The sequence below is a fragment of the Myotis daubentonii genome, chromosome 16, assembly GCF_963259705.1.
Source record: "Myotis daubentonii chromosome 16, mMyoDau2.1, whole genome shotgun sequence".
Lineage (NCBI taxonomy): Eukaryota > Metazoa > Chordata > Mammalia > Chiroptera > Vespertilionidae > Myotis > Myotis daubentonii.
Window position 1 is genome coordinate 36,974,619 of NC_081855.1, and position 25,909 is coordinate 37,000,527.

Consider the following 25,909-nt stretch of genomic DNA (forward strand, 5'->3'; position numbering starts at 1 on the left):
TGGATATAGTCATTGTTAAAATAGTTTATATATTTTAAAACTTTAATAGATGCAAAAACTTATGAATACTAATAATTGGTTAGATTAAGTGGACCTTCTAACAATTTATATTTATTTATTTTTAAATATATTTTTTATTAAGATATTACATATGTGTCCTTATCCCCACGTTGCCCCCTACCCACCCCCCCCCCCGCTCATGCCCTCACCCCCCCATTGTCCGTGTCCATTGGTTAGGCCTATATGCTAGCATATAAGTCCTTTGGTTGATCTTTCCCCCTTACCCCCACCCTCCCCTACCTTCCCTCCAAGGCCCGACAGTCCAATCAATGCCTCTCCGTCTCTGGATCAGTCCTTGTTCATCAGTTTATGCTGTTCATTATATTCCACAAATGAGTGAGATCATGTGGTATTTATCCGCTCTCCAGTTCCATCCATGCTGTGGCAAATGGTAAGAGTTCCTTTCTCTTCTTCCTCTTCTTAAAGAATACCTTTCAGCATTTCATATAATGCTGGTTTGGTGGTGATGAACTCCTTTAGCTTTTTCTTATCTGTGAAGCTCTTTATCTGACCTTCAATTCTGAATGATAGCTTTGCTGGATAAAGTAATCTTGGTTGTAGGTTCTTGCTATTCATCACTTTGAATATTTCTTGCCACTCTCTTCTGGCCTGCATGGTTTCTGTTGAGAAATCAGCTGACAGTCGTATGGGTACTCCCTTGTAGGTAACTGACTGTCTTTCTCTTGCTGCTTTTAAGATTCTCTGTCTTTTGCTCTTGGCATTTTAATTATGATGTGTCTTGGTGTGGTCCTCTTTGGGTTCCTTTTGTTTGGGGTTCTCTGCGCTTCCTGGACTTGTCAGTCTATTTCTTTCACCAGGTAGGGGAAGTTTTCTGTCATTATTTCTTCAAATAGGTTTTCAATATCTTGCCCTCTCTCTTCTTCTGGTACCCCTTTAATTCTAATGTTGGTACGCTTGAAGTTGTCCCAGAGGCTCCTTACACTATCTTCATATTTTTGGAATCTTTTTTCTTTTTCGGTTGGGTATTTTTTGTTTCTTTGTACTTCAAATCTTTGACTTGATTCTTGGGATCCTCTTGTCTGCTGTTGGATCTCTGTATATTATTCTTTATTTCAGTCAGTGTATGCTTAATTTCTAGTTGGTCTTTTTTCTTTTCTTTTTCTTTTTTTTTTTTTAAGTTGGTCTTTTTTCATATCCTCCAGGGTATCACTAAATTTATCGGAGGTTTCCATAAAATTCTTGAAAAACCTTATAAACGTGGTTTTGAACTCTATATCCAGTCGTTTGCTTTCCTCCATTTCTGTCATTTGTGACCTGTTTCTTTGTCTCCGCATTTTTTATGCTTCCCTGTGTTAGTAGAGTGGTTTTGTGTGCTAGGTGTCCTGTAGGGCCCAGTGGCTCAGCCTCCCCAGTTACCTGAGGTGGACACTCTTGGTGCACCCCCTTGTGGGCTTTGTGCACAGTCTTGTTGTAGTTATGCCTTGATTGTTGTAGGATCACTAGGAGGAATTGACCTCCAGGCCAATTGGCAGTGAGAATCAGCTGTGTCTGCAGTGGGCGAACTTCTGTGCTGAAGACACCCTTCTGGGGCAAGACTTGCTTCAGTGGGGCTTTAGTGCTCACTGAGTCTGCACCCTGAGTGTGTCCCTTATGGATCTGAGGAGTTGTAATCTGGATAGTCGCCCTCTGACCACTGGGTACACTGGCTCTTGGATCTAAGGAGGTGCTAATTTAGCCTCTGCCTGAGGTTACCCAGCAGGAGCTACAAAGAGAACTGTAGATTCCCCTTCCTTTTTTGGAGTTTGGAGGTGCCCTGATGAGGCCCAGCTGTGAAGCAATGCAAGCTGCTGTGGGGCCTTGGGCCTTCTCTTGGAAGTTCTGGGTCTGTCTGGCCCACCTGCAATTTGTTAGGTAATTTTCAGGTTGCAAAGGGCCAGGGCATTCATATGCAAAAGCCTCTGCCGCAGCCTGGGTGGGGCGGGGTCTCAGGGAATCAAAGGGCGGAGCAAGCAGCTATGGCTGGTCCTCAGCCCTGCCCTAAGGGGCCGTGCGTCTCAGTGTTCCGATAATTGCTGAAAGCACCTCTGAGGGAAAGCTGCCCTCAAGTTCGGAGTTCTGCCTGCTGCCAGACAGTCCAGTTTCTCCCCGTATGAGTCCTGGGTCCCCAGAGACTTCCCGGAACCGGAGTTCAGAGCAGTCGGGAGCTTGTGACTCCCTCCTGATTAAAAAAGACAGCCGTGTCCTCAGGTACCAGCCCCTTTCCTCGCGTGCGCTCAAGCCTCCGTACCTTAGCACTTTACTTCCGCAGCTCCTCTGAGTCTCAGTGTGCTTTTCTCTTTTCTTCTAGTTGTAGAATTTACACTCAGCCAGCCTTCCTGTAGTTCTGGATGATGTCTGTTTTGTCTTTTCGTTGTATTTTTGAAGTTGTTGTGGGAGGCAGCAATTTCCGGTGTTTACCTATGCCGCCATCTTAGTTTCTCCTACTATGGAGGAACTATAACTTCAAACTGGAACTCCAACATTAACACATTATATGATCTTGGAACAGGTGCTTGACCTCTTTGAGCCTCCTTTTCCTCACTTGCGGTGAGAAAGCAGGCTTACTGCCTGGGGATGCTCGGCAGCGTAGTTGTCCTGGTGGCGGCTGCTACCTGCACCGAGACCGAAGCCCGGTGGTGGTGGTGGTGGCGGCGGTAGATTGAGCCCCCTCAGCCGGGCGTGAGATGTAGGGCGCCTAACAATTTATATTTAAGTAACTAAAGGGTGAAGTATGCTTTAGAAATTTTCTTTTATAAAAGACAAAAACATTAGGGATTAATAAAATGAAACAGGTGAGAATGAACAAAATCTCAATATGACAACATATGGATAATATTAAGATGGGCATAATGAGATTAAGGATTAGATATGGTTGCTATTCATTAAAACTCTGGCAAGGATATAATTTAAAAAATAGGTTTAAAGCTTAAAAATGTTTTTATTGATTTTTTTTTTAAAAGAGAGAGAGAGAGAAAGAGAAGGATAGAGATAGAAACATTGGTGGGAGAGAAACATCATCGATTGGTTGACTACTGCATGCCTACTACTGGGAATCGAGCCTGCAACCTGGGCAGTGCCTGGACTGAAACTCAAACCAGTGACCTCCTGGTTCATGGGTGGATGCTCAACCACTGAGCCACACCAGCCAGGCAAGAAATGACCTGAAGGAAATTATACTGGGTCTAAGTTGTTTTAAAAAATGAAAACCAAGTAAAACACTGTTTGATCCAGCAATTCCACCCCTTGGCTTATAGCAGCTCTGCTCATAAGTGCCCTCAACTGGAAACAACCTAAATGCCCTTTAGTTGGTGAATGGATAAACAAACTATAGTACATCCACATACAATGGAATACTACTCAACAATAAAAAGGGATGGTTGATACATGCTACAACTTGGGTGAATCTCAAAGGAAATATGCCAAGTGAAAGAAGCAAGTCTCAAAAGGTTACATACTATGATCCTATTTATATGACATTCTTGAAAAGACAAAACTATAGGGATGGAGAACAGATCAATAGTTACCAGAAGCTGTTAACACAGGGAGAGTGACCATGAAGGGACAACCTGAGGGAATTATTTTGGGGTGATGTAAATGTTCTCTTATCTAGATTTTAGTGGTGGTTACATAAAACTATATATATGCTAAAATTCATAAAACTGTATACCAGAAGAAAGTCGATACTACTTCAGAATTATAAATAGAAACACATTACTCACAAATTGTTCTCCTTCCACAAATGTTTTAAAAACTAAATTCAAATCTGAAAAAATTAATTTCTTAATATCATATTTATTGAACAGATGTCTGATGATAAATGATAGCTTGCTGTTTAAAAAAATTAAACACCAAAAACTATTCATCTTTCCATCTGTAGAAAAAACTGAGGAGGAGGAATTGGAACTACAATCTTAGCTTTGCCAAACACTTCTATATAGTAGGGTATTAATTCTTGCTGTCTTTGGTACAAAACAAGGACATTCCTGTTTATGACTGAAAAACTGTGATTCTACATTATTTTTATAAGACATTTTTATTCAAGGTTGTCTGCTAATAGAGCATGAAACAAACAGCTGCTATAATGTATGAATTTTGCTGTCAATGTGCCTTATGTTGCCACTGGAATCATGACTTCCTTCTCAGGCCAACCTCAAATATCATCTCTGTGGAAGGGAAGCCAGAGACAATAAGAACACTGTTTTTGATTAAATGATCACAGAAGCAATCTGTCCTAAACATAATTCAGTACAATTCTGACCTTTTCAGAACCTTACTAATCTTGTGACCTGTCATCAGGTCCCTTCCCCCAACCTAGTCAGTATAATAACATCAATTTTTACAGGTGTGTTACTTAAATAAAGCCAAATTCTTATTGCAATGAATTAGGAGTCAGGTAAGGAAGATGTCAAAATTAATGTTCACAGATTAATGTAGCTGAATCATCAATAACCCTTTACTAAAGAGTTTAAATTTCCACAATGCAATCCTCTTCAACTTGCTGGCTTTAGCTCTGTTCTTACCATCTGAAAAGTATTCCCCCATAGAAACAGAGCTGCTGCTATTGAGCTCCTGGCAACAGCTTCGAAAACCACAGTTCTATATTTAACTAGTTTGACCTATATGCAAGTGCTCATCTCCGTCAGCCTGGACTGGCCAGAATCACAGAGGTGATGCTTTTCTTTATTATGTAACACACATATACCGTCCATGGGTTCATTAGCTGAGTGTACCAAGCCATTTTTGGATGTAAGACTTGAGAAAGTTATAACTGAAAAGGCTGGCTATGAAATTCTCTACTTAGAAATTCTCTGCCAACTCAACTTTATCATTGATTGTGTCATATTTAAACTGTTTGCAAGTTTATTTATAAAGATTGATATCTCATGACTTTTTTTCTTAGAAGTCTTCCACAGACCAAAAAGGGAAATATATTTTAAAAAATAAAATAACACTCATTCTATCTGGCAATTACCATATGGGTCCACTGGATCTTTTTATAAATCTAATCTATATTATGCTATTTCAACATTCTAGAATCATGTCATCATTACTAATCAATTACTAGCTATGCTAAAAAATAATTAAGATAATAAAATGAAAGAATGATAGAAATATGCAATAGTGAAATAAATATCGCTATGACATCATCCTTCGGGTTTCTTAGTGTTGTCCAAAGTATTGTATCATCTTTCAAGAAGGTATAAGGCAGCAATTGCCAACCTTTCGGACCCATGAACCACAAGTGGTCCGCGGACTACGGGTTGGCGACTGCTAGTATAAGAGAAATCTAGACATAGCATTCACTATTTTTGTTGCCTGATTTTAGTTTTAATGGAACACAGTTGAGAACTCTGATGTTTTAAATGCTCTGGCCATAATGGCAAAAAGAAAAAGAAAATTTATAGAGAAAGATATTTCACAATTATATGAATCCGAAAGTTAATACAAAGAGACAGAGGCACTTGAGACTCTAATGAAGATGGTGAAATTGATCATTAAAGTAAAATCTCAGACTATGTGCTTTCAGATGATATTCTACATAAATTTTCTCAAACTCAAGAATGAGTAAATATATTTGTAAGGACAAAAAGAAAATATGACATTTTCATCCAGTTATTTATTCAACAAAAAGTATGCTGTATTTTGTGACAAGAAACTAGGCCATCTCATTTTTCTAAAAGAACACATGCCAGTATTCCTTCACCTTTTATTTCACCTGTGCATAAAAATTTCCTTGATATGGTTTCTAAGTAGACAAATTTGAAGGTAGGCATTATAGAGAGAAGACCAGAAGAAATAGATGACATAAACATAAAAATACTGGATTAACCATTATAAAAGGTGTATGCAAATCTAAAAAAAATGTTTTGCAAGTATGGCGCATCAGATGGCCATCCTCTCTTCAACTAAATTATGAGCCAAAGAGTAAAAAAAAAAAATCTTCAAGTATTGTGTCTTGATGATGCCTGTGCAAGAGAACCGGAAGTCATATAAGCCAGAATCTATTAGAGATGTATTTGAAATTTATAAGCAGTATACACAAGTTCATGTATAACAACTGATGGACAGTGAGTTATATTCAGAAGCTCCTGCCCATTTTGGATACATTTAATATGTCTTCAAAATCAGGAAAACATGGAATAAAAATTTGGGTTGTTATATTTATGTTCTTATTAAATATTTTAATAGTCTTTCACTTCTCTTTAATTTTAATTTGTGATTTATAAAATAACTTAAAATAACTTTTAGAAAAAGTAGTTATTTCAAACCAGATAATAAATGGTTATGACTATTTTTCTTGGTATACGGAGTATTGAAAAGATATTTGATGCAGAAAATATTGTTAGTACTAGGGATGAACTTTAAAACTGAATTTGTTCTGGGGCTGTCTGAAGAGCTGAGATCAGTGACTGAACTTGCACCATCCACCAGGACCCATGCCTGCTAGAACCAATGGGGCTGAAATGGCTGGAGACCTGAATATGAACAAGAATTTAATGAAAACCTCCTGTGTAAAGCAAAAATAATTAAGTGCTCAACAAGAAGACTTGAAGAATTAAGGGGTTGTTATAAAGAAAATATTTAAAACTGATTTTTATCAACAACAAAACCAAGAATAAGTAGGAAATAACAGTGCATGTTAGATTTAATAAAGTTTACTAAATTAAAAAATTTGATATTATGCCTTTGAGGATTATTTATACTGATCCATGTATATTATTCATTTAAATATTTATATGATATTCCATTTCCTACTGAGGAAAAATCAAGACGTTTCTACTTTTTCTCCCATTACAAATAGTGCAGCAATTAACATCTTGATAAATGTTACTTTGTCCACAGGTTCAAGAATGTTTCTTTAGGATAGCTGTCTTGAGATAGAACCCATAGGTCATGTATAGCATTTTCATTTTTATAAGATGTTGTCAAATTAATCTGCAAGATATTACCCACTTGGTATATTCTTCTAATTTTACTATGACTAGTAATGTATATATATTTTCACATACACTTTGACTAAAGTTTTATGTTAATTAACATTACTATCTTCTTCTCTAATGATACAAGGATTTTACATGATTTATTCCAATTCCCATATATTTTATTCCATATTTTAGTTCTTAAAAAACATATTGATCATTATTATTATTGTTCTATATAGTGAATGCTTCTTAAAGTTACCGCTTTTAAACTTTTTTATTATGAAGTATGGCATAGAGGGAAAGTTCACAAAATGTTAGCGTATGTCTCAATGAACTGTCACAAAATGAACATCCACATAGTCATAACAAGAAAAAGCCTTCCACCACCATCTTGCATAGGCAAACACAATCTGATTTTTATGGCAATTATTTCTCAGTTTCCTTTATATTTTTACCACCTAAGCATGCATCATTAAATACTATACTTTGAGTTTTATATAAATGGAATCATCCAGTAAGCATTTTTCTTGTCTGGTTTCTTTTGTTCAACATTTACTTGTGAAATTCAAAACTGTGTATAGCCACAGTCTATTTTTATTACTATGTAGCACTTCATTGTATACATATATGACAATTTATCCATTTACTAGCTATACAAATTCTAAGTTGACAGTTTATTCTCTGTTTCTTAAAAACGGTATTGAACTGATTTCTTGTTTCCATCATTTTTGTTGGAAGATAACTGCCAAATAATTGTTGGTATTTGAAGGTAATCTTTCTTTATTCTCTGCTTTTAAGATTTCTCTCTCTCTCTTTCTCTCTCTCTCTCTCTCTCTCTCTCTCTCTCTCTCTCTCTCTCTCTGTTAAGAAGTTTAATGATGATTAACTATAGGTGTCAACTCCTTTAGTATTTCCTTTGCTTAGGTTCATATCACTTCTGGAATCTATGGATGGACGTTCATTAGTTTAAGAAAGTTCTAAACCATTTTCCCTTCAAATATTGCTTTTGCCCCATCATCTTTTCCTTCCTGAAATTTTAAAGACATTGCTATGTTATTTTCTATCTTTCTTCATTTCTTCCATCCTTTGTCTCTGGTTATTTTTGTCTAATATCTTTCAGTTCACTAATTCTCTCTTTAGATGTGTCTAATCTATGTAAACCTATCTACTTGGGTTACTTTCAGTTACTGATTTCTCATTCCCAGCATTCCCATTTGACATTTTTTTTAAGTTTCCAGTGCTCTGCCAACATTCTCAATTTTGTTTCTCTTTGAATGTGGTAAGAATAGTTTTTAAAAGTCTGTATCTGAGAATTCCAATATCCAGAGGCCCAATTTCTATCTTTTGTTGTCTCTGTGTGTGATTCCTTTGGATAATACACCATACATTTCATTTGTAAATGACAGAAATAATTTGAGGCCTTCCTCCAGGAAGTATCTACAATTCTACCAGATACCTGGGGGCACTAGTGATTTAGGAACCCTCAGTCTAATTTTAGAGAATGTCATGATTAAAGGCTGATCTACAGCCTCTTTGAGAATGCTCTTCGATTTCCAGTTAACCCTTAATTCTATGGTATAGCCCTTCAGGGTCCCAACTCAAAATGAGGCATGTTCATCAGATATTCCCTCTCTGTGGGCCATAGCTGCTAATCTCTGCGCATTACTTCCACTAGCCTAGCAAATTCCAGCACTGACTAATATCTCTAGAAAAACAGTGACCTTTTCCCTCTGAGCCTCCATATACCAGGGCCTTATTATTATTATTATTTTTTTAAAAACCAGGGCCCTTTTTATCTGGGCCTTTGTTCTTTGATGCCTTCAAGCAAAATATAATTAAATCTTTTGTTGAGCTTTTCTGATAGTCTTCAGTGCCAGGCATGATTCAAATTACCTAATCTGTCACTACCAGAAGTAGAAATGCCAGATTTTATCCACATTTTCACCAATTTCATTACTCATCATTATTTCTTGCATCCACTGCTTCCTTCTGGATTCAATTTCCTTAATTCTAAAGTACATCATCCTTCATATTCCTCCAGCAAGCTTCTGTGATTAGTTAATTCTATTAGTCTTTGCTTGAAAAAAAAAATATTTATTTCCTCTTTATTCCTGAATGAGAATTAAACTGTGTATAAAATTGTAAGTTGACAATTATTTTCACTTAGCTCTGTGAAGATATTGCTCCACTATTTTCTGATCTGTTGTTGTCATTGAAGTTTGTTGTCAACATAATGGATCTCCCTTTGTATGTCACTGTCATTTCTTTTTTGTTTATATTAAGATGCTTCTCTTTTTTTCTTTGACATTCTCCAGTTTCACTACAATGGGTCTAAAAATAACCTATTTTTTATTTATCCTATTTGGGCTCAGGGTGCTATGTAAATCTGCGTATTTATGTGTTTTATCAAATCTAGAAAATTCTCAGCGATTCTATCTTTGAATATTGATTCTATACTACTTTATTAGGACTTTTCACTTTAACTTTGTTATCTCAACTTCTCTTTCCCTTTATCTCTCTGCGCTACATTCTGGATGATTTCTTTAGATCTATTCTCCTGTTTGTCACTTCTTTCTTCAGCTGAAACTACTGGCTTATGTTTAACCTGGTTGCTGAGCTTTAAATTTTGATGATAACATTTTCCATTTATTGAAACTATTTTAGCTTCCCCTATGAGAAGCTCGTGTGGCCTGGGCTGTTAGAGCATTCCTTGGGGTCTGCTCATATCTAACAACCCTATGGTATCATTAGCCAAGGATTAATTTTAAAATTATTTTCTCAGCTTGGGGACCCCAGGCCACAGATGGAATGGTTTCTGTTGTTGATGTTGTTGCTGTTTTGCTTTTAAATCCTAAGCATGAGTCAAGGATCCACAGTTTAGAATGGCCATTAGAGATTCCTTAGCTTCTACTTCAGAACCTAGGTTGTTAAATGTTTTTGATATTTCTCTGTGCTGGTAGACAGATGTCTTTAAGTCCATTCTTTCCATTGAGGACACAACCTCTTTGAAGGTTCCAGTTCCTAGTCCATACCTTAAGTGGGTTCAAGGACTCATTTTCTGCCCTCAGTGGGTGCTAACACCTAAACTCATACATTACCAAAACCAAACCTTCAGCTCATTTCTTTATCATTCAAATTTTCAGTTTTCTTTACATTTCTGAAGATTTCATTTTCTTTCCTGAGAGCACAATTATACATTTAAAATTATTTTTTATATTTTACTCAGCATATGAAGGTATTTGTAGAAGGAAGGTTTCAAGTTGCCTAGTCTACTATATTGCCAGAAACAAAATCCCATGGCATTATTTTTAAACACTCTGTCAATGAAACAAATATAATATTAGTGGATTAGTTTGGGTTTTCCAGTGTAACAGAACCAAGATCCACCCTATTAGTCACCTGAAAATATACAGATATATATGTAGATCTCTATATCTAGATAGAGATCTAGGTCTCTATTTATCAATCCAGCTAGCTAGCTACCTATAGAGAGATTAATTATAAGGAATTATAATACAATTATGGTGGCTGACAAGTCCTAAGATCTAAAGATATTTCTGTTCTATTCAGGCCTTCAACTGATTGGGTGGAACCCACCCATATTAGAGAGGGCAATTGCTTTACTCAGTCTACTGATTCAAATGATAATCTCATCCAAAATATCCCCACAAACACACTCAGACATTTAACCAAATGTCTCCACACCCAGAGGCCTAGCAAATTGACACATAAAATTAACCACCACATAAACTCTGGTTTTATTTTTAATTAATTTTATTATTTTTCTAAGACTCAAATCAAGCTTGCCTCTGGGACCTAACAACTCATACCTGTCACTCTACAATTGAGTAGACTCAATTGGTAAGTAAAGCTAGCTTTCTGCACTATGGATCTAACATACACATAATTCTACAAGTCCCTTTATAGATTTAATTCCTCCCTTTCCAAAGGATCAGTTCAAGTCTCTGGAAGTAATGTGGAATAAAAGTGTCACCTGAAAATATATTCATGATTTTTTTTTTGTAAAACTTTTGGCTTATACAATCATCTATCTTTGTATTATGAACATGTGGGTAATGACATCATGTAAATCCCCCATAATCCTGGTTGAGTGACATAACTTGGTATTAAATAAATTTTACCCTCAAGTTTTTAAAAATATAGATTGTTCTAACAAGTTTTCCACCATAATGCTGAATTTCATTCATCCTATAAATGATAATAAACTTTTACGGAAGGATACTTATATTAACATTACCCTCCTTTGCTCCTCTTCAGCATCAGCAAAGAGTTTACGAATGTTAGCTTCTGATTCTCCCACATATTTGTTAAGAATTTCTGGCCCATTGACCACTTTGGGCTCTCTTGCATTCAACATCTTGCCAATCTGTCGAGCCAAGAGAGTCTTACCACAACCTGGGGGCCCATATAACAGGATGCCTTTAACATGTTTGCAACCTAAAAAGGAAAAGAAAACAATCTTACGTCAACTAACTAAAATCCAAGTAAGACATCTAAAGGGAAGTTTTCTTTCTTCTTCATATGCACGTAATAAAAAGTACAGTGATTCCATTAACATACATTAATAGCCAGGTGTCATGAACAGAACAAGAATGAACAAGTGAAGCTCTTTTTTTTCTTTTTCCAAATTCCGAAACAATTCCTACACCAGTACCAATATTTGTGGGGGAAGCTGCCAATTAAAGGTCTTTGGAAAAGTATATTTGAACTATCATTTAGAACAAATACTTTTAACTCTATCTCTTTAAACTAAAAACCTAATTAGGAACTGGTACTTACTTTTCATTATTCTTTTTATAAAAAATATTTTTATTGATTTCAGAGAGGAAGGGAGAGGGAGAGAGAGATAGAAACATCAATGATCAGCTGCCTCCTGCATGCTCCCTGCTGGGGATCAAGCCCGCAACCCAGGCATGTGCCCTTGACCAGAATCGAACCTGGGGCCCTTCAGTTCACAAGCCAACACTCTATCCATTGAGCCAAACCGGCTTGGGCTATTTTTCATTATTCTTTACTTTAAAGTTGGGGGGGAGAAATCTGGTGTGTTATTGTTTGGTGGTTTTTTTGTTTGTTTGTTTGTTTGTTTGTTTGTTTTTTTGGTAAATTTAACCTAACACAAATCTCTATGATACAGTATTCTATGGAAACTCCATCTTAGTCATAGAAATTATAGGTCTACCTGTCAATACAAGCACTTGCAGAAAGGGCAAACATGAATGAGTTGGATGGTAAAGAGCAGTGGTTTTCAACCTTCCTAATGCCGCGACCCTTTAATACAGTTCCTCATGTTGTGGTGACCCCCAAGTTCATTGTTACAAATTGAACATAATTAAAGCATAGTGATTAAACACAAAAACAATTTGTAATTATATATGTGTTTTCAGATGGTCTTAGGCAACCCCTGTGAAAGGGTCGTTCGACCCCTGTGAAAGGGTCGTTCGGCCCCCAAAGGGGTCGCGACCCACAGGTTGAGAACCGCTGGTACAGAGCAATCCATAGGATCCAGATGGATATTACAGACTTTGTGGATAAAGTTAAATGTTCTACTTAATGTGACTAATGCCAAGTGAAGCACATGTTTTCTCAGAGACACCCAGATGAAGTTCCAAAGGAAATTTCTTTTCCTAGGCAAGCATTGCTAAATGCCTTAGATGTATCATTAATAGCAAAATAACAAGACTGCCCTGACCGGTTTGGCTCAGTGGATAGAGCGTGGGCCTGTGGACTGAGGGGTCCTGGGTTTGATTCCGGTCAAGGGCATGTACCTTGGTTGCGGGCACATCCCCAGTTGGAGGTATGCAGGAGGCAGTTGATCGATGTTTCTCTCTCATCGATGTTTCTAACTCTCTATCCCTCTCCCTTCCTCTCTGTAAAAAATCAATAAAATATATTTAAAAAAATAATAATAACAAGACTAATAATCTAGGTGTCTTAGGATTTCTTTAGTCAACTCTACATGAGCATTTATTGCATCTTAAGAAAGATTAGGATGACCTGTGGTTTCTGTTTACTCACTCTAGGAATTTTCACCTTTCTAGCAGTTTCACAGTTCAGATGTGTGATTCTTTTAAAGTGAGTTCTATTTCTCCTACACCAAAAAGCACGCTGTGAAATAAAAAATTATTAGATTTCAGTGTTACACTCAAAAGTGTAGGTGAAAAAGAAAATTTCTGGAAATGGAATATATGCCTTATTGTTTTCAATGATGACAATAATGTAATAACTCACATAAAAGAAATCACAAGATATAACCAACTCTCCTAGAAATTTTACATTCTGAGGAGGAAGACCCTTTGGATTGCCAGTAAGTTCATTATTTCTATCATTATGTCAAAAAGGACTGACTCCCTTTTAAATCCCTGAAAGTAATGAGATCTGTGCTTATGGTAATGGTTGTGCTTATAGAGACTAGGGGACCTTAGTGGAAACCTTTGAAGGCTTAGTCTTAACCCTCTCATCATAGAGCAAATTTCTGTCTTAAGAACCATGGCCAAAAAAACCCCCCAAAAACCCAGCCCAATAAATTGTCTTGGCCCTGAACCCACCCTTCAAGCATGAGTGGTAGGGAGATGAGGGGGAAGCCTTGAGCTTCTCCTAGAGGTCAATATCACCAAGCCCTACAGCATCCAAGTGACTGGGGCACATTTGATGAGGACTTTGGAACCTGCCTCCAATCTTCCCCTCCAAGCCAACTGCTACCATCATGATTTGAAGCTATTCCTATTCATAAAACACCTGCAGAGGCAAGTGACAGTGGTGGTGAAACAGGTACATGGAGAGGAGAGCCAGAAAGAAGAAAATGAAGATTTGCTGAGTATCTACAAAGTACCAGGCCTTATCCTCATCTCTACTTTCTTAACTTTCTCCAAGTTTATCAACTTCCCCCTAACCATACTTTCTTCCATATTAAGGCATACTTTTTTTCAAGGACTCTCAACTCATTGGCCTTCTTATACTCCTGGAACACCCATCCCATAAGCCCTGAACACAATATGGATTTATTGCACTGGTCACAGAGCACAGCCAGGAAATATTAAACCACTGGCTGATATCCTCACAATTTCATGCCATCCAACTTCAGTTCTACTCTCACTGCTTTCTCAGTCCTGCATGCCATCCTTTACTTGCTTTTGTTAGTTGTCTCCCATTCCCCTATTCAGATGTTCACTGCTCTTCTCATCTCAAGTGCTACCCCATGCCATTAATTCTTAAACATGACCTACATTCCTATTTCACGTATTTTTTAAAAAAAGACTATGGATTCCCTTTAGCTTCCTGATTCCGTATCTACAAATTTATCTGCAGACACATCCATTCTCAACATCAACACTGGCTCTCAAAGGATGAGTATCCTTCCTCTTCTCCAAGGTTTAAATTCCAATTATTTGTATATATATCGTCTTCTCCTTTCGACTGTAAACTATTCAAGGGCAATTACTGTCTCATCAATCCTGAATTGCAGACATGTAGCATAGTGCCTAACACTTAATATGTACTCAATAAATGGCTGAATAAGTAAATTATGGATTTCTTCCCCCCCCCCAAAAAAAACCCTCAAAGAAAATGAGAAAGAAAAGACCCTTTTAAAATTTTTATTTAAAACTCTTAATTTATGGAACAGTGTAAAGTAACATAGATGAACTAATTAAAATACCTAAAAAACATAATTGCAATGATAGGGACTTTGCAAACTTAGCAAAACAAACTACATGATATATAAATATTAGAGTCTTAACTCTGTAACTCTGTTTTTATATGTGGAAAATGCTCAATTTAATGTGTTTTGAATTAAATTGACCCAGATTTTATAAAATAACTAAACAATTCACATGAAGTTTGAAGGAGATAAAATACATTTCCATGGAACTTATTATATACTAGAGGCCCGGTGCATGAGATTTGTGCACTGGGAGTGGGTGGGGGGGGGGGCCCGCTTCTCAGCCCGGCCTGCGCCTTCTTGCAGTCCAGTCCGGGAGCCCTCAGGGGACGTCTGACTGACAGCTTAGGCTCACTCCCCGCCACTGTCACTGCACTCGCCAGCCATGAGCTGGCTTCTGGGCTTCTGGGTGAGCGGCACTCCCCCTGTGGGAGCGCACTGGCCACCAGGGAGCAGCTCCTGCATTGAGCGTCTGCCCCCTGGTGGTTAGTGCGTATCATAGCAACTGGTCATTCCGCTATTTGGTTGATTTGCATATTACCCTTTTATTATATAGGAGGATAATACAGATCTCTGAAATGACAGACTCTATTCAATATAACATCAATAGAAATGTCACAGAAGCTCTAGTCTGCATTAGAACTATAATTCTTTTAGGATCTCATAAAGCACATCAAAAATATACACGGACATATGAAGATTTTCAAAATCTACTTCCACAAAGGAAGCAGTTACTTAAACAAGCAGTGGAAATGAGACTTTGTTATTACCATTATTATTACAGCCTGTTCTGACTTATTAAGTAAGCATTGGTCCCTAATTTGAAATGAGTCATAAAAATTTTTCATAAGTAATTCCATTCAACAAAAGTGTATTAAGCTCCTGTTTGGACTATGCATGAAACTAGGTGTATGGGATACAAACAAGAAAAAGGCCATCCCTACTTACAGGGCATTCTGGGTTTATTAGGAGAGACAGAAATTTAAAAAGGTTATCTACAATATAATATGACATTATCAGAGATATGTATAAAATGTTTTTGGAACTTAGCCAAGAGAGACTTGATTCTGTCAGGGTGATGGCAGAAAATAGGGATGGACATAGGGGAAGAGGTAACATTCAGATAACTTGAAGAATAGTAGGAGGTTCATGGCTGGGCAATGGAGAGGAAATGGAACCCTTAAAAGAGAGACTTGAATGATCAAACACACAGAGGTATAGACATAGGAAACTGTCCTCTCAAAACAGCCAGTAGTGCCCTAGCTGGCTTGGCTCAGTGGATAGAGTGTTGACCTGTGGACTGAAGGGTCTCAGGTTCAATTCTGGTCAAGAGCACATGCTGGGGTTGCAGGCTCGATTTCCATTAGGGGGCATGTAGGAGGCAGCCGATCAATGATTCTTATCATTGATGTTTCTATCTCTCTCTTCCTCTCCCTTCCTCTCTGAAATCAATAAAAATATTAAAACAACAAACAGCTAGTAGTAACCTGCTGTGGCTCAGCCTTGGAGGTGAGGAGAGGGGAGTGCCTGGAAATGAGTTTGACAGGCTCCCAACTACCGTAGGCCTTAACAACATGCCCAGGAGTTCTTAATATGTTTTGTAAAAACCCTGAGGTTTTTATAACCAAGGAAGGTGCACAATAAGACATATGCTTAAAAACTAAATCTGGTGGTAGATTGGAGGAAGGACTAGCAAAGAAAGAGGGATAGGGTGGAAGTCTAGTTGAAGAAATGTTCTTAACCTTTTTTTCTGGGGACACTGCCTCACTGGCTAGCTCTGGATTTTCACCAATTAAGTTTTGCATATCCCTCCAAGTCCTTTGGAAGCACATGAACAAATGGGACCAGAGGGCTCAGGAGGACACATCCCTACTGATGCCCCAGCTTTCTCCTGAGCTTCTCCAGGACATTAAAGCATGGCTCTGATGTTGGAGAGCCTCTGATCTCTGGCTTCTGGGCTGTCTGACTGCTAAGCTGTACTGATTGCTATTACTTTCTTATGCCTTACATGCCCCCTCACTACTCAGAGATCAGTGCCCTGGGTTAGGGAACTAAATAGCAAAGGGCAGGCAAAGAACAATCAGTGAAACTGACTTGTTTAAATTGTCATAGTCTCTCATTCTATCTCTCACTTTCTTTCCCATGGAATAGTCTAATGTACCTCCCCAGAAAAATGCATATGTACAAAAAATTTATACAATTTTGAGGGGATTTTTAGATCCCCTGAGGGTCTATTCATGGAATCCAAATTAAAATCTCCTAAATATATTTCTGAAATAATCCAGACAAGAGACAATAGTGAAAAGAGGCAATAGTGGTAGGGAATTGTAGTAGGAAAAGAAAGAAAAATGTGGGAGATATTAATCAGAATTTAGACAGCAAACAAAAATAAGAGAAAGAGGAGGCATCAAGGATGTGACCTTAAGGTATGTAACCTTCACATGTATGAAATGAGGATAACCTCAGAAGGTCACCAAGAAGATAGCAAGAGGAGGGCAGAGGAAATCATAACTTTGTTTTTGGCTATAAGGCATTTTGAGATGCAGGCAGTATTGTCCATTAAAAATGTAGGCTGAAAACTCAGAAAATATGTCAGAACTACTGGTTCAATATTTTTGAATGTCTGCTCTGGGCACGTGAAAAGACACAAGAAATGTTAGGCTGAGGAACATGACAGCAGGGACTGTGCTGCGGATAGAGAGGGTGAAGACTGGGAAAAGAACACTGCATTTGAAAATCAGGAAGTTCATGCTGATCTGGCCAAAGAGTCTTAGATTGGGTCAGACCATTTTAGGATGGGTATGAGAAAGAAGCTGAGAAGCATAAGCAGGAATAAACAGATAGCACTTTCAGGAACTCTGGCAAAAGAGAGGGCAGATTTAGGGAGACAGAGTGCAAGGGAACCTCTTCTTCTGGAACAAGTTAAGTAAACTGGAGAAGAGGAAGTACATAAGCTGAGGTATGCCTGTGGGGTTCTGTTTACTATGTGAAGTAGGGGCTTAGATCATCTGCAAAATGAGGGATGAGAAGATGATATTGGGAAACAATGATAAAGGTTTGGAAAGAATTGGGGAATTGGGAAGATGTGTGGGGAAACGTGCTTGAGCAGACAGATGCCATTAGGCAAGTGAATTCAGCATATGAAATTCAGGTCACTGAGGGACTCTCCTCTTTATTGTAATTACTAGTATATAAGCAACTCACACTTTTAGGTAAGGTATAGATTCTTATTCAACTCTACAAATATAAATGTCATCAAAGCTGGTATAAGAATCTCGACCTTTTTTTTTTTGGTTTTAACCATCTCATCACCTTTTTTCTTTTTTAAATATATTTTTATTGATTTCAGAGAGGAAGTATGAGAGAGAAATAGAAACATCAGTGATGGGAGAGATTCATGGATCGCTGCCTCGTGCACACCCCCTACTGGGGATCAAGCCTGAAATCTGGGCATGTGCTCTTGACTGGAATCGAACCCGGGACCCTTCAGTCCCCAGGCAGGCGCTTTATTCACTGAGCCAAACCAGCTAGGGCATAAATACTTCTATTGATTTCAGAGAAGAAGGGAGAGAAAGAGATAGAAACATCATGATGAGAGAGAATAATTGTCTACGGCCATACCACCCTGAACGCGCCCGATCTCGTCTGATCTCGGAAGCTAAGCAGGGTCGGGCCTGGTTAGTACTTGGATGGGAGAGAGAATAATTGATTGGCTGCTTATTTCCTTTTTTCAAAATGGAATCTTAAAGTTTAGTAACATAAGATAAATAATAATATTCAGTTAATTTAATTTGAAATCAACATATGTATAGCTCAATTCTGTTATCTATCTCATTCAAAGTGTGAGGTCAAAACTATCACATGATTTGTAGGCAACATTCTTCCTCCATTTTCCACTAAGTTTGGGGCTTTCACTTTCATTTCTAAGTCATTTCCATCTTTTCTTCTTCCACAACAGCTTACATAAGCAAGAACCATTGTGGGCTAATAGTATAATCAAATATAGTTACAATGTATTACTTCTTGAATTTTCTGTGTTCAATTACTTAACTGCTTGTTTTACTAACTGTTCCTGTTAATCATCTTTCTTAAAAATAATAACTAATTTTACTTGAATGAGGCACAAACATATTAACAATTCTTGGTTATAACAACATAAAGGAAGGTGGTAGTGAAAAGCATTATCCAAAATGGTCAAAAATAGATTTAAGTTTTGGAATTTAAGTTGCTAATTACATTTGAATATAGGAATAAATGAAATCCTGGAATATCATATTATTTCATTCACCCAACAAATGCTACATTTGGTGGTGGGAAGATGATTGCTTCTATTTTCTCAGTGAAATAAAGATTCCAAGTGACTGGCTGCTGGTGAAGATGGAAGAAGGGAAGAGGTAGTGTCAAAGATTTGAGGAGAATGGAGAGAAACTAGTTATCTCAAAGAGTAGGAAATTAAACCGACTAGAGAAATACAGAAGAAATACCAGAAACTACTGCTTACAAGATATACTAATGGCCCACCTGAGATTTGGTTCTTAAATTTAAAATGAGATCAGACACCATGGTTTTGTGTTTTTCTTAAGCCATTATGTAATAGTCTGGGTACTGATACAGAGTAGGCAGTAGCTGAGACACCTTGGGGCTTTGACACACATAGAAGACGAAGGGTAAGGCCAGTAAGGGTGTGTGCAAGGAAGATACAAATGTGATAGACCATGGAATCTAAGCTGGGTAAAGAGGGAAGAGAGGACAGAACGGTTGGGAAGTGACAGAGCAAATTAACTGGAGGATCCCATGGGATCAAAGTTGCTGGACTTGGCATGGGAAGAATGCTAGAAGTAAGCAAGGATCAAATGGAAGGTGGCTAGAGAGCAGGATGCTTAAAACTGAGATTCCAGAAGTGGTTACTGGTAATGGCAGAGTCTTGGGTCTGACCAAATAGTGGGTGGCTGAGAAGGAGTGAAAGAAATGAGGAAGTCAAAAAAGTGTAAAGATAGATTGCTGAACAAATCATCAACAAGGACACTAAAGTCACCCAACATACAAATAAATCATACAGGGAAGATTACAGTTAGGAAAAGCAAGTGAGCCAATTTCTTTATCTGGCTCCCTTGTTCATTCCTCGCTAGCAGGGCTACTCTTGTTCTCTTTCATTTTGTTCTCCAAATGGTACTGACAATGAAAAGTATTAATGTTTATTACTACATCATTAAGTAATATCTATTACTAAAGGCACAAATAATATAAAATGCTAAAGAAATAAGCATAGCAAATGGTAATGCCACGGTTTACTAAAGATTTAAGTTAATGAGACACTGGAACCTCACGATAAGACTACATTCAGTAAGGAACTTAATATAAGGCTTGTATCTCATTCTAGACTCCTTGCCATAAATTATGTTTAATGATTCCATGGGATATGAACCACAAAGCTGCATTTTAATTATGCTTTACAATAGATACCTGTCAAAACGAAAAAAGTATGATTTGTGGTCAGGTGCCAAATAAGGGAGGATTGACTGGATTAAATGTATTAAGAAATAAATCAAGTGAAAAACTCCAGAGAACATTAAAAATTACTAATAGCCCCACTTTTCTGACCAATGATTCTCAAACTTGGATATCAAAAACTAGCAAAAGAACTTAAAACAAAATAAAAAACCTAGGGAGACATGCTGTCATTAAGTGGCTCAGTTTTTATTTTGCAAAGTAAAGATTTCTTAAACAAACAAACAAATCAAACCTGACATCTATCACCACCATTTCATATAAAATGTATTTAATATTAAAAGGTAGAAGGACATAATCTCAAAATAAAGGACATTCTTTTGTATTAAATAAACTTAGTTTTATATACATTGTTAATAGTAAAGGCTTTTTAAGTCAGCTTGCCTGGATTCAAATCCTGGTTCTTCTATTTACTAGCTAGGAGTAACAACAGCAACAACCTCAAAAGGTTATTACAAGGATTAAACATACAGTACTTAGCATTCTTCCTGGCACCTAGTAAGAGCTCATAAATATTGGCTATTAAATAATATTAGCTTATATTTTTTATTATCTTGCTGTAAAGGAGTGATGCCAGACTCCCAACTGGCATGTGAGAATTAGAACTATTAAGTGATTGTAAAACTTGAAAAAAAACAATTTTGCTTACAAAATTTTTTTCTGAGAGTGACTACTATGGCCATTTAATATTTTAATTGTATTGTCACTTAAATATTGCAGACTATAGTACCCATTCCATTGATGAACATCTAGCTCCAAATTAAATGAGCAGGAAAAGATATGGATCACATCATTTTCACAAAGACTTCACTAGTGTTTGGTAAGCTGGGAATTCTCCATGGTTACCCTCTTTCCTCTGGGTAGATTACTATCTGTCTCAATCCTGCCTGTTTCTCTTGTGCTGTAGGCAGTCAATTCATAATTATTTCTCAAGCTTTCCAAGCTCATGTATGGTCAATATGTAGCTCATTCATAAAAGCCAGGCTACCATGATTATCAGTTCCACATGTACACATCCTTCTATCATCTTCCCCTTGCCTGTCTTATCATAATATGTATGCTGCTTTTCCAAAGTTTCCTTATTTCCCCCATTGCAACCATTCTCAGAGTCCCCAACTGCCAGATATTAGAAAGCTGCCACTCCCCTTTCTTAGGGAGCACACACCCTGCTCTGTTGGCACTCACCAGGGATGACTTGGTTCTACCGGGATGAACTGGGGCTATTTCTGGGTATGTCATCCAAAAGGGTATTTGCAATGCTACATTACCACAGCCCATCCTTTGCCTCTTAGTTTGAGATAGATTAGTATAAGATGCCTTCTTATCTCACTTCTAGCTACCACTCTCTCACCTGAATCAGCAGTTCTCCCAACAATGTACAAAATGTGTACTATTGTTTTGAGCCTCAGGTGTTGATATCCAGGGGTTATAATCATACAAATTTTTGGTGAGGAAAACTTCAAGAGGTTGTAAGGTTTGTGCTACAAATAGCTTGAAATGATTTCTGATTTAAAAGTCTAAATGGAATAAGGCCTTACCTAATATAATAAGACTTACCCAGCCCCTCTGATGAAAATGATACATGAAAATATTTGTTATCTAATACACTACTTGCAAACTCTTTTCTTAAAATAGCTCCATGAAAAATACACAGCCTTACTTCTGTAATAAAATGAATAAACAGTAATCTTTACTATTTGCAATCTTTCAAACACTATTCAAAAAGTGACGTTTGTATCTTAGAAAGCAGTGAAATTTTCTTTGTTTGCTTGAGACTTTATCAGAGGTCATCTGCAATGATGAAAAATTGCCAGTCAACTTTTATTTATTCAAAAGTGGAATAATGAGAGCAAACGCTAATTTTACACAATAGTGAGCAGAATAATAAGTCAGAAGTTGATCTCAAATTAGCATCAGGATAAGGAGTGTTTAGTTCATTTTTGTAGGCAGCATGATCTATGAAGAGAGAGAAAAGTATGAAGTAGGTTTTGAACGATAACTGATGTTTAAAAAATTTTTTAAATATATTTTTTACTAGAGGCCCGGTGCACAAAAAATTGTGCACTTGGGGGGGGGGGGAGGGTCCTTCAGCCCGGCCTGTGCCCTCTCGCAGTCTGGGACCCCTCAGGGGATGACCACTTGCTGGCTTAGGCCCGCTCCCCGGGGGGATTGGGCCTAAGATGGCAATCAGACATCCCTCTGGCAGCCCAGCAGCCCTTGGGGGATGTCCACTTGCCAGCGGGGAGCAGGCCTAAGCTGCAGTTGGACATCCTTAGCGCTGCTGAGGAGGCAGGAGAGGCTCCCACCACCACCGCTGTACTGGCAGCCATCAACCTTGCTTGTGCTGAGCAGAGCTCCTCCCATGTGAGAGTGCCCTGACCACCAGAGGGCAGTTCCTGCATTGAGCGTCTGCCCCCTGGTGGTTAGTGTGTGTCATAGTGACCAGTCATTCCCAGTCATTCTGCTGTTAGGGTCAGTTTGCATATTACCCTTTTACTATATAGGATAGAGGCCTGGTGCACGGGTAGGGGTCGGCTGGTTTGCCCTGAAGGGTGTCCTGGATCAGGGTGAGGGTCCCGCTTGGGTGCCTGGCCAGCCTGGATGAGGGGATGATGGCTGTTTGCAGCTGGTCACACCCCCTTCAGGGTGTGGGTCCCCACTGGGGTGCCTGGCCAGTCTGGGTGAGGGGCTGAGGGCCGTTTTCAGGCTGGCGGGTGACTGAAGCTCCCAACCTCTCCTTTTTTTTTTTTATTCTGGGATTTATTTACCTTCTATGGCTGTCACTGGAACTGAGAGCTGGCTTTAGCTCTGAGACCTCGGCTGCTGAAAGCAGGTATCTGGGTTTGTTTGGCTTCTATAATTGGAATACTGGTGCAGCTCCAGCTCTGAGGCCCGGCTGGCTGAAAGCAGCTTTCTGGGGTTTGTTTAGCTTCTATAATTGCAACATTGTTTCTTAGAGTGCAGCTCAGAGGCCAGCAGCGGCAGGCGGGGAACCTTGGCTTCCTCCATCACTGGAGCAAGCAAGCTTTCTGTTTGCTTCAGCTGCCTGGCTGCCTGCCGCCATCTTGGTTGGCAGTTAATTTGCATATAGCCCTGATTAGCCAATGGGAAGCATGTCAGAGGTATGGTTAATTACCATGTCTGTCTATTATTAGATAGGAGGATTGACTTCAGAGAGGAAGGGAGAGAGAGCATGAATGATGAGAGAATCATTGATCAGCTGCCTCCTGCACACTCCCTACTGGGGATCAAGCCCACAATTCAGGCATGTGCCCTTGACCGGAATTGAACCCGAATCTTTCAGTCCGCAGGCTGACGCTCTATCCACTGAGCCAAACCAGCTAGGGCCGTGGTCGGCAAACCGCAGCTCGTGAGCCACATGTGGCTCTTTGGCCCCTTGAGTGTGGCTCTTCCACAAAATACCACATGCAGGCGCGCACATACAGTGCGATTGAAACTTCGTGGCCCATGTGCAGAAGTCAGTATTTTGTGGAAGAGCCACACTCAAGGGGCCAAAGAGCCGCATGCGGCTCGCAAGCTGCGGTTTGCCAAGCCGCAGTTTGCCGACCACTGAGCTAGGGCAATGATAACTGATGTTTAAAGGGAAATCTCAAATAGCTTCCAGTTCAAATGCAGAGATTCACTATGTTTGCCAAAGAGCGACGCTAGTGGCAAGTCAGGACATATTCACAAGCCTTGCAAGCTTCTCTCTGCAGTTATGCAAACCAAATTTGAATGCTTCTTTTTTAAGTAGTGCATGCACTTGAAGAAAATACCATCACAAATTAATATTAATATTTGATCTTTCACTTTAAAGTTTGCCTAATTATAATTTCTCCTATGATTTAGTTCTATTCAACTTATCATTTTGGTACTATGATATGATTATTTAAGAAGCAGTTTAGAATTTTCCAGCCAAGCAATGAAGACTTGGAGCATAATTTCCATCAACTCATAATGTTTGTTTGTTTCAAAGACAGTTAATCATCATCTAAAACAGGTTATTATCTACATTTGCATAGCTGTGCACTAATCGAATCTTTAGGGAAGGAAACACTTAAGACTAAAAACACAACTTCTGACCTCATTTGAGCAGTCAGATCTTTGATAAGCCTGACTAGGTATCATTTTGTCTAGTAGAGACTTGCTGTTGCCCCACCAACTGTAAATTACCAAGAGTGCTTTGAGTTCCGTTACAATAAAGTGAGAAGGGCCTATGCCTGGAGCTCCAAGCAGCTGTGCAAGATGTCTACCACCTGACTGGTCTATACCCAAATTAGTCAACTGAGATTTAATATAGATCTTCTCATTAGATAGTCTAGAACTAAAGATGGGGTATGTGTAGCAACTCTCCAAACTAATCTTTGCTGACACCCCCACCCTTTTACACTCCCTCCTAGGGTGTGGCCTGGTATTTTGTGAATTCTTGATGACAAAGATCATGCTTCTATTAGCAGGTCTTGCCTTGCTGCCACCTGGCAGCATGTATCTTCATTGGTTTCAGAATTTTACAGCTTTTCCTTTCTTCTTCTTTTTTTCATCCATCCCTTTGGTTTAAGCTCATTTTACTTGCTGTTCTACAAGGCCTCTGCTTCAGACTAACCAACATCTTGTCATCTATCAGTTCATGTTCTTCTGTTCCTCAGGAATCAGCTCCTTAATGAATAGCACCTAATTCTGAACACATCTGACTGTTAATACCACCTAGCTCTGATCACACCTTTGAGTTCTCTTCTTTAATACTTACAGTAGTTGTCAAACTTTAACAAGCACCAACATCCAACAGAGCTTGTTAAAATGCAGATTTCCAGGCATCACTCCTAGAAATTCAAATTCATTAAGTCTATAGCGGAGTTGAAGAACCTGAATATTTAATAAGCCCATCCCTAGGTGATTCTAATGCAGGCCAGAGGACACCTTGGAAAACATCATTCATAGTTACAACTCAAACTATATTAAATTGCTTTCTAAGAGTCCTTAGGTTTTTATTCTATTTAGTGTATATGTTTTATAGTCTCAAATCATAAGCTGGTAAGAAAACATTTTTTATTCCCTGACAAGTTGTAGTTGTAAAAGAGCAATGAGCTATTCTAACAAGATAAAAGTTATCAAGAGTAAATGTAAGATTTCTGTACTTGAGTACAACTGGGGGAGATATGGCTTTGTGAGTTACTCAACAGTAAATTCAGTATGAGTCAAGATAGAACGTAGATGTCAAAAATGTTAATGCAACTTCAGTCTGCATTAAGAGAAGACTGATGTTTTGAAAAAAGAATGAATATTTCTGGTCTATTTTAAACAGGGACCACACTTACAGTACTCAAACTGATTTCCTGGGTTTCACAACTTAAGGTGAATATAAATAAATGTTAAAGTTCAGAGAAATGTGAATAGAATGGTAAAGGACTAAAATTCAAGTTACAAAAAGATTGGCTGGAGATTCAGTTTAGAGAAAAGATGAATCTACAGGGAGTTTATTCTGGACAAAATAATATCTTCCCAAACCTAAAGGGCTTTCATAGGGAAGTAGGGTAATCCTTGTTCTGTATGGTCTTAGGGGGAGAATTGAGTGTGTAGTAGAAGCTATAAGTATATTCATCCTACATTAACTAAGGAAGATTCAACTTAAACCTCCAGTTGTCCAAAGAATTGGACTGCAACATTCAGAGAGAATGATTTTCTTGTCACTGGAGGAATTCAAGCTTAGCCTAATCAACTTGGCAGAAGTTATTCGTCAGAT

The 25,909-nt window shown here is 38.3% G+C and overlaps 1 protein-coding gene across 5 annotated transcripts in view; it reads right to left on the reverse strand.

The window, feature by feature from the left end:
* Positions 1-25,909, reverse strand: part of NSF (N-ethylmaleimide sensitive factor, vesicle fusing ATPase) — a 128,090-nt gene that overhangs the window by 58,155 nt on the left and 44,026 nt on the right. For all 5 annotated transcript variants that reach the window (XM_059669828.1, XM_059669829.1, XM_059669830.1 and 2 more), the window contains exon 9: positions 11,242-11,441. In XM_059669828.1, coding sequence (XP_059525811.1) covers positions 11,242-11,441 — 200 coding nt within the window. The remainder of the gene's footprint in view (positions 1-11,241; positions 11,442-25,909) is intronic.